We start from the raw sequence: 10,110 nt of genomic DNA on the forward strand, positions 1-10,110 counted from the left end.
TCCCCTCCATTCCTCGACGCTCCTCCCTCTCTCCCTTCGACGAGGGGAAAGATATCAACGTCTCCGGATCGTTGGCATGCATCAAGCTGTCGGGAATTTTCCGACAGTACACGCGCGCAACACGTCGACGCCGAGCTTTCCTCCTCCTCCATTCAACCCAGGCTGACCCCTCCGTCCTCTCGCCCCGTCGATCGTTTTTTTACGGGTTCCATGGCTGGATGGATCGCGATTAATCGATCCATAGCGAAGGGCTGTGTGTTGACCGCGATAACGAATCACCGGCGAGGATTGAATGGAGGCACGTATCGAATAGCGTAAGATCAGATCTCTCTCTCCCCTCCTTCTCTCAGGCTTTAGAATTTCTCTTCGATTCTCTCGGCCGATCGTTTATGGGAAACGATCTTCCTTCTTTGGGGATTCTTTCTTTGAGGTGAAACTTTGCGTCGATCTTACCTCTAGTTTAATTTAATAATAAATAATTTATATAATATTTTTAATAATAAATAATTTAATAATAAATAATTTAAAAAAGTTTAAAGGTAATAATTGTATATTTTTTAATGGGAGGTTGAGGAAGGAAGAGATGGGTATGAATTTATTCAGATGGCGTGTCATATGTTTCGAAGAAGAAAAGAGAAGAAATTATTGGAGAGAGACAGAGAGAGAGAGAAAATGAAATGTTTACTTACGCATGTCGGAGAAATCATCTACCAGGATGATCTCCTGTATAAGATGATCCGGTGATCTGTCCAGCACGGAATGGACCGTCCTCAGCAACACCGACCATGCTTCGTTATGGAAGCAAATTATCACCGCTGTTGGAGGAAGATCTGTCAGGTACCTTCCTGGTTCTTTACACCTGTAACAAAGGGAACAGAATATATAGAAAAGTTCCGTTAAATAAACATCACGATTTAATTTTCACTTTCTATACTTAAATACAATAATTAATCACTTAAATATTATAATTGAAATTCAATCAATATCTTGCTATTTTTATCCAATTTTCTAAATATTTATTACTTATTTATATTTATTATTATATTTATTACTTATTTATATTTAATACTTATTATTATTCGAAAATATATTCGATAAATAATATTTTAATATTATATAACATATATTATATAACATATATTATATAATATTATATAACATTGAACAATAAAAGAGATCGAAACGGATCACAGATTTTTCGATATTAACAAAGACTCCTGTCCATTCTATGGTCATAACCGTAAATCGGAATTCAGCAACGTTAATATCTTAATCCCGATCGTCGATCGGAAAACATGGATTACGGGGAGGAGATATCCGCGAAACGATAGAGGGCAAAATACGATAATGCGATTAGGAACCGCTATGTTGGCAGAATAAACGGGCAGTAGTTGTGTATACACGTAACTTGGTCCCCGTAGGCCAAGATTCTAAGACGCCTCCGACTCCTGGCCGTATCGTATCGGCTAATAAAGCTAATGTGGATAATAAGATCCGTAAACAATCAACCTCCTCCATTTCCGGCATCGTTACCCGCATCTGTGCGCCTCTTCGCTTGTCAAGTTTCTGTTTATCGTTTTCCTTCGCCGCAATTTCATTGGCGCTCTCATTGGTCGTATCGATCCGAGGATTCACTTTGTCTCGTTCGTTTTAATTTCATTTTTTTTTTCTTTTTAAGGATTTTCTTGCGAAATTTTTTAATAATTGATATTCCACGAGAATTGAATTTCACGAGATTTTGGAAAATCTCGATTTTTGTATGGAAATAATTGTAAGGACAATATGCAAATATTAAAAAATAAATTTGATAATTTTAATCTTCCTCTTTCCGAGTTTTTATAATTGTCATTTCATTTGTAAATTTTTGTAAAAATTTATCAAAGTTTATGAATGTTAACTTGGAAGAAAAAAAGAAATAATAAGGAAAACGTAACTTAAATTATCATTTATAATTTTATTCTATATTTCTATCACTTATAATTAAATTTATTTAATTTCCAAAATATCAAAATATTCTTTCGTATTAAAATCAATGTTGACAAGTTTTTTAAACGCAAAATTAAATATGTGAACAGTAATTAAAAGCTTTCAATGTAAGAGATATATTTAATTTTATCGAATTGTATCAAATTAAATATTCGTTAAAAATATATATTCAAAGTACACGTCTCAATATTACCAGCGAATCTGTGAATTTTTCCTGATAAAATCGGCGACAACTTGTTGAAATTTTCCATGTGGTCGACGAAAGGAATAAATGGAAAGATCATGAATTTTTAATGATATTTGCTCCCATGTCAAAGTAGCATCAAATTGGAATTCAAATTTTAAAATATCTGATCTAGAAAATGCTTTAAAGCCCCCTCAACTCTAATACGAATTATTTTTCGAATAGATCCATCGTATGAAATATGAAATTTGTGTGAATATGAAACAAATAATGAATTAATTTAATTTAACATATTATAAAAGTATAAAAAAATAATAAAAACAATTTGTGCAAATTAATACCATTTTATTAAAATATATATTATATATATGAAATTACTCATGCAGTAGAATAGGTGAGACAATGATCAGACAAGAAATTTCATTTCGTATTCGCGATCAAATGCTTCGCAGTAGTCATACAAATGATAAGTCCGACACTTAACCATTTCTCTGACCACTGTATACTACTGAATTACAAAAACAGTACTTACCAGAATTTAACTAAACCCCAAACTTTTAAGATTATTGTTTGAGTCACTCAACAATATTTTATCACATAAATTCTCACAAGGAAAAAAAAATGAGTGAAATGATATTAACGAAACCAGACACATATAGAATTACATTCCAACTGAAAAAAAAACTCATCAACAACGTATTTAAATTTCACAGGACAGGAGAGACGAGCGAATTAAATATTCGCTCGTCAGATGGAATAAAAAATTTTCAATCTCAAAAAGGCAACTTCATTTGCCACTCTTGTAACGCGAACTTAACGACATTAATTCCTCGAAAGTGTCAGAACGAAGAAGGATCTCCTTCAACGTTATTATGGTAAAGCCCATCCTGATTTCCGGACGAGAGCGCGTGAAAATCGGGAAAAATTTCATTTAAAAAGTTGCCGCCAAGTCGAGTTCCCTCGATCCTTGACATGGCGGAGAACAGAAGGAGATGGAAATAGTCGAGTCGAGATCGAACGCGTTTGGATAAAAAAGAAACGTATTCCAACGTAATATCATAACGAGTTGTATATTCGTTATTTTCATTATTAAGACACTTATTAATACAGTCAATCTTTACTTAACATTAAAATAAAAAATTCAAAAAACTAAAAATTCCATTCTAATTTAATTTCTCAAAGATAACACAAAAGGGACCGCGTTCGTTTCAATTAGCCAATCAGAGCGATCCCCTGCGATTCCATGGAGCGTCGTAAAGATCGTTCGTCGGGTCGTCGACTTTCGAGGGTGAAAAGAATATCCTCCTGTTGTCAAATATTTCTCACGCGTCCCGTCGCTTGGAAAGGAATGCGTGCCGGATAACACGAAACTGGATAACTTACGGTAGATTTTGCACGCGATCGTGTCGGGAATATATTCGATCCCCTCACGTGGCCACCGGGGATAAAAGGGAAAATTATTTTCGTGTTACGTTAATTCCACGATTTTTCGTGTCGCGTGGCTAGAATTCGACGTCGTATACATCTCGTTTCGGGGTGATTTCCAGCTGCGATTGGAATTCACGTCGATGTTGAAGGATAAAAAAAAAAAGATGATTTGAAAGTTTGAGTTGTTAGTAAAATTAGTAAGTAAATAATTTTTTACTTACAACAATTTTTTACTTTACATACAAAAATTAAGTTCGAAACCAAGCAAAGATAACAAGATGAATTTCTGAAAAGAAGAACTGTTATTCACACGTTCAAATTATCAGAAATCGAAACGAATCTTCTATTTTATTCTATTTCCAATGGAAATTCTACTGGGTTTCGTCGAAAAACTCTTTGTTAATCATCTCGTGTTTCATTGAAGTAACGGTTGCACGTGAAGCAGTAGGGAGCAAGCTGCGGTACCTGTTCGTACCAAACGTATATTAGCCTAAACGTCAGAACCGCTAACCGCACACACGCTGATACGTGTATATCACGTCCATCAGTTGTGCGGTTTCCACGTTACCTCATTCCCCGTGCATCGAACGAGAGAAAGAGGGAGGGAGAGGGAAGAAGGCTTCGAGTCGAAAGCTTCTCTCAAAGAGAAGTCGAAAAATCGGGAAATCCGCGAAACCATTAGTTCCCTGTGGTAGGGAAGCTGATTATACCAAGAGAAATCAACTGGATTGAAAGACACGTTTTACGCGCACAAAGAACCGAGTGATTAATGTACTTCGATCCATTCAGACTGGTTGGTTGGTTGGTAGTGGTTTTCGAGTTGATTAAAATTTGATCGAATTGAATTTGATGATACGAGAAGATGAATGGGTTCGAAGAATAAGAAAGAATGATTCTGGAAAAATAAATAAATTTGCCTTTTAAATGTTAAGAGAATTAATGAATAATTGATGAATTGATTATTATAATTATGAAATTGAAAGGAATTCTTTTTTATTGAAAATTATTATTTATCGTGAATATAATTTTTTCGTCATTTTTTAAATTATTGCTTAAATAAATGCGATAGGAATTTAAAGAGAACAATAGAATTATTATAGAGGAAATTAAAATTATTGAGAGGGATGAAATTATTACATCTCGCTCTTTCAAATTGTTGTATTTGGTGAAACGAATTTCGTGTATTGTATGATCCATTATAATAAACCATCAACGGCAAATTTCATTTTTGTTTATCTCTTTGATCGGCAACGACGCGTCATAAATAAAGCGACAGAGCAAACAATCCGGGTTGAGCGTTAACCATCGCCCCATTAAAAATTGCGTCAATTCCATATCGCAAATATTCCTGACACGTAACGATGTAAATAAATGGCCAATAAATTTTTCTATCTGATCGCGTTTCCAATGACGATTCGTCAAAAGCAACGCCAGTTTATGGATTTTAATCAATAAATACAACCAGTGAATCGTATCGAGGTAATTCAAATATTCTATTCATATAACGAATCTATAAAATATTCCTTCCCATTATCCCCCTTTTGTTATCGTGTTGTCCAATGTATTTAATAAAATAGTTACTAAAAATTGAAAGTATCGATCGAATCAATTTAAAATTTAAAATATTACAAAAAAAAAAAAGAAGAAATGTAACGTAGAAATAATCTTTATCATTTTATCTTGTTAAATTATAATAATGTAAAAATAAATTAATTTATCGTGTGTAATAATTTACATTTATTAATATATACGTGATGAATCTTTTTTCTTTTTTTTTTTAAAGACAAAAAACATTTTCAGTTGTTGCAAAAGTTCGTTCAATTCGAAACGGAAACAAACTCGTTGTCACCACAGTAAACTTTTGTTAAAATTTAGTAAATGAATTTCTGTTCCTGTATGCATCGTTCAATTGTTTCGTCACAAATTCGTTCATACTTCAGACAATTGCAAATTTTGGATAATATAAAAAATACTTTCCTATTTATTTTTTTTACAAATTTTTCGACATCAAAAATATTAACTGGAATCAAAGAAATCAAAGAGATGATAAAATTAACAAGAAACAAAATCATAATATTCTTCTATACAATTTTAAATTAAAATTAACATATCTCTTCGAATTTTCTTCCCCAATGCAATCACAAATAAAATCTTCGCGAGATCACAGGTGCAACACTGTTGCAAGCAGCTTAAAAAAAGGGAGGAGGGTCCACGATGAATTGTGTTTACTTGTAACGAATAAACGTGTCTCGTGTCTCGGTGTTAAATGTCGGTTAGAATGGTTCACGCCACTAACAAGTTCTCTCGTTTCCGTCCAATTTCTACATGCGAAATTTTTTCAGCTGTGTTAAGCATTGAAAGCGAATTTGCGAGCGTCACTCGCGTCGAGAGAGACTTTTCCGTGTCCCAGTCTCGAGAGCTAATGTTGTAACGCTTCAACGCGTCCAAGAATTTTCTGTCGAGAGGCAATCTTTCGAAACGTATAAAAAAAGAAAAAAAAATTATTATTAAATTTAAAGATTTTCAATTTACGATTGTGTAATATTTTTTTTCTATTTTTTTTAAATACATGAATTTTCCAAAGTGATTTATCGATATTATTATCCAACGGGATAAAATAAAGATAGAAAATAAAAGATTTAATCAAAATTTCATTCGAATAAGGAATTATTTCGTTTAATTATACAATTTTGCTTTAAATATAGAGAATTCATTGAGAGAATTAATTTTATCGGAAATAATAATTTAATAAATACTTTACTCAGATAAATGAATTTAATGAATTTAATAAATTTGACATTAATATTTTTGGTAAAAATTTGTTGATAAAAGGGCAACGAATATTAATTGAAAATAAATATAATATCTTGCAAATTGAAAAGGCAAAATATTATTCTATATCCGCAAAGATAAATTTGATTTTAAATTAATTTCATTTTGCTGCATATTTTGTATTAAGATTTAATTATTTCTTAATTAGTTCTCAATTTATTGTGTTGAATTAAAATCTTCTTTCTAGAGATAATCTAAATGCAAAGAAAACGAAGATTTAAATTTTATAATAAAATATTTCGTTAAATTAAAAAATAAAAATAGAATTAAAAATATTTATGAAATTTTAAGAAAATCTATATTTTTTTGTAAAAAAATACAATAGAATCAAACTTAAAAATAAAATTTCATTGGAATTATAAATTTTGACATGATATGAATTGTGATATTTAATAAATGTAACAGAAGTAATTTTTTTAAGTGTAGTTTATAACATATGGAGATTTAAATGAAAAGATTCAAAGGCTTGTAAATTTTATTTACTAAACGGTTTCACCAAAAAAGCTTTCTGCATGTATGACGTATTACACAGTTTTATTTTACTGTGTGTTTCATAAAAGGGTACCAGCATAAATAATTGTACCAGACTAACGGTAAAGATAACTTTTTAAAAGTTTCATATTTTATTTTCAAAATCCGAGAGTTACCTTTAAAAAGACAGAAATTTAATACTTTAGAAAATGTTGTTCTACGCGAATAATGCTTTTAACTTACTTTGTAGTTAATTAAAGCAGGTAAAAAGTGTGTAACATTGAATTATTATACTTTTCCTATAGTTTCAACTTTTTAATTCTATTCTTTATTTTTTAATTACAAAAAGAATATAATTCTTGAAATATTAGATTCAGATAAAAATTTCCTCTATTAAACTTTCACAAAATTATAATATTTCGCTTCATTCTTGGCAAATTAATATTTCATAAAAATTTTGTAAAAAAATTTTAGAATATGAATTCAAATGTAAAATTTATAATTTTTAAATTTAAATTTATAATTTAAAAATTGAATAAAGTTTCAATATAAATTAAATTATTGTTATTCCATAAGGAAAGTTTAAAAATAATTGATATTGAATTACAGATACATTATTACGAATTATTGAAATTTATTTCTGACATCAATAGAAAAAGATAAAGTTATATTATATACAACTGAAAAATATAAATCTACCTTAACCATATAATAAACTGGATGATGATTTTGTGACCAATTATTGGAAACAAGAATAATTTTTTTCAAAAAACGAGGCGAAAAAGTTAGTTTTAGATTTAACTTAGATTTTCAACATCAATTCACACTGGAAAGAAAAGAAAAAGAGAAGAAATGAAAAAATTTTAATAAAATACCTTCAAAAAAACTATATTCATTCGATACAACATCTCGTTGTATCGTTTAACTTTATTTTTATTTTCGTGCAATTTATTTTACCTCTTTCACATTCTCCTATATATAATAACTTTCGACACGAAGAGTTAAGTATTCATTCAAGAAACAAACAATCGAATCACAAACATATCCTCACTCGTTCATTTAATTCATCCGATCAGTTTCAAATCCAAGGACACCTCTTTAAGAAGAAACATTCTCGTTATCCCATATCCCGAACACTGTCAAATCTTCTAGCAAACTAACATAATTATCGGCATCCCTAGACAATGGTCCTCGTTAACCGCCGCGAAACTATTGCTGTAGACAGCGCACAGTTTGTCGAAGACGCTGCCAGTCTCCACTAGAATCCCGGTATTACTTCCTGTTTGGAACCAGTCCAAGTTTCCAGTTGCTTATTGGAACACCCACTGCTCTTTCGCGTTTACCCATCTCTCCCGTCCTTTTTCGCATTTCCTTCTTCCTTTCCTTTTTCCTCCTCCTTTCCGTTTCTTTTCTTTTCTTTTCTTTTTCTTTCCTCCCCTTTTTGTCAGCGTCATTCCAACGACATCGAACAGCCATCCAGGTCGAACAATTTTCTGGAACCGCAGCAGATTCGAGACTAATGGACCTTGAGGAAGAGACACGCGGTCGACGTGACTGACTGTCTCTCTCTCTCTCTCTCTTTTTCTCTCCTCGAGCTGCTTCCTCGCTCGTCAACAGGAATCCACCGATCCGGGATACTCGAGAACGATTCATGCCATAGTAAGACGGTTATGGGATTGGCGGAAATTTCACCACGGGAAAACCTACACATTGAAATTTCCCTTGGATCGAAGGAAATCGAACGTTACCTCGAAGAGGGAGGGCGAAGGAAGGAGTTCGAGTTCGAGCATTCTTATTGCCGTGATAGGTTTATTGAGAAATGTTCGAGAATTGTTAAGACCCGCGTATTTACGTTTGTTGGTGAGTTATTGGAAAAGTTGAAGGAAATTTTTCTTTGTGCCTCGAATATTACGAAAGGGATTTGTAAGGAGAGGAGAGTTTCTTGATGCCATGTTTGGATTATGCAGAGATAAGAATAAATTAGATTTTTTTTTTTTTTTTGAGTAAAAGAAGATTATTGACAAAAGATATTAATGACGTATATATATTTCTGAAAATGTAATTTTACGTATTAATTTCTTATGTTCGCAATCAATCTTTTTTTATGCATTTATCCATTATAACTAACTAAAACTATAATACACACTTTATATTAGTATTGTAAATAAGTTCCAATAGTTTAATTTTCTATAATTTTATTTTACTGTGTATTTTATACGATGCAATTCTCGAAAATGAACAGATTTAAATATTAATAGAATTATCAAAATCCAAAAAACCAGAGACATAAAACTAATTAATACTAATCTATATTCTGTCATTTTGTTATAGAAAGAAACAGAAGGATAATCGTTTACTTGGTCCACTTATATTTGACAGTATAGATGAATGTAGTGACTGAAGCCGCCTAGTGGCGATAATCAGCACTATAGTTATTACATAGTCCGATCATGGTTTGATCATGGTTATGGTCATCTAGCGGTAGAAATAGGTACTAACAGTTGTGATTGAGGCGTTACATTATTCTACACTTGTTCAACACATTCATGTCATCGAAGATAATATTTGTAATCTTGAGATTCCATTTTTTTCTATTATCTTTGATTATTCTCTATTCACATTGCTTGGATTCTAAACGAAAAATATAATTTATTTTAAATATCGAATTAAAAAAAAAAAAGAATTCAAATTCTCTCAGTTTGAACGAAATAAAGGGAAGAAAGTGGCATTAAATCACGGAGAAATCTGGCCAGAAATATGGGGAGTCCCTTTCCTAACAATATGTTTCGAAGAGGGGCGGAAGTACAACGAAAATTTGCACGCGGACAACGTTGGGATCGCGTTGTCCACCAACCCTTGCACGTCGCCACGAATTAATTGGTCTTGCCCCGTGATTAGTAGGTCCCACGGAATTACCACGATGCCCTGGCATGATTAATGCCTCGACGTTGCCAACTTTTGCGCGGGAAGATTAATAATGAACGAGGAGAGGGACCGAAAAGAGAATACCGTTGGAATACAAAAGTTAAACCCCCTCTCTTCATTTCCATCAAATTTTCACGTTATTTCTATATATTCGCAGAGACGTCAAACGCACCAGTTTCTACCAGATTCCTACAAAAAAACGAAACCTCATTTGAATTTCCCTCTTACGTTTGTCTCTTATTTAAAAAAAAAAAAAAACGAACATATCACGACATGTGACATAT

At 32.0% G+C, this 10,110-nt stretch overlaps 1 protein-coding gene across 3 annotated transcripts in view; it reads right to left on the reverse strand.

Moving 5' to 3' along the window:
- The window catches only part of LOC102675450 (putative polypeptide N-acetylgalactosaminyltransferase 9), a 79,795-nt gene that overhangs the window by 22,935 nt on the left and 46,750 nt on the right, over positions 1 to 10,110 (reverse strand). For all 3 annotated transcript variants that reach the window (XM_031509857.1, XM_006614513.2, XM_006614514.2), the window contains one exon: positions 690 to 859. In XM_031509857.1, coding sequence (XP_031365717.1) covers positions 690 to 859 — 170 coding nt within the window. The remainder of the gene's footprint in view (positions 1 to 689; positions 860 to 10,110) is intronic.

The sequence above is a fragment of the Apis dorsata genome, unplaced genomic scaffold (genome assembly GCF_000469605.1).
Source record: "Apis dorsata unplaced genomic scaffold, Apis dorsata 1.3 scaffold_188, whole genome shotgun sequence".
In the NCBI taxonomy this organism is placed as follows: domain Eukaryota; kingdom Metazoa; phylum Arthropoda; class Insecta; order Hymenoptera; family Apidae; genus Apis; species Apis dorsata.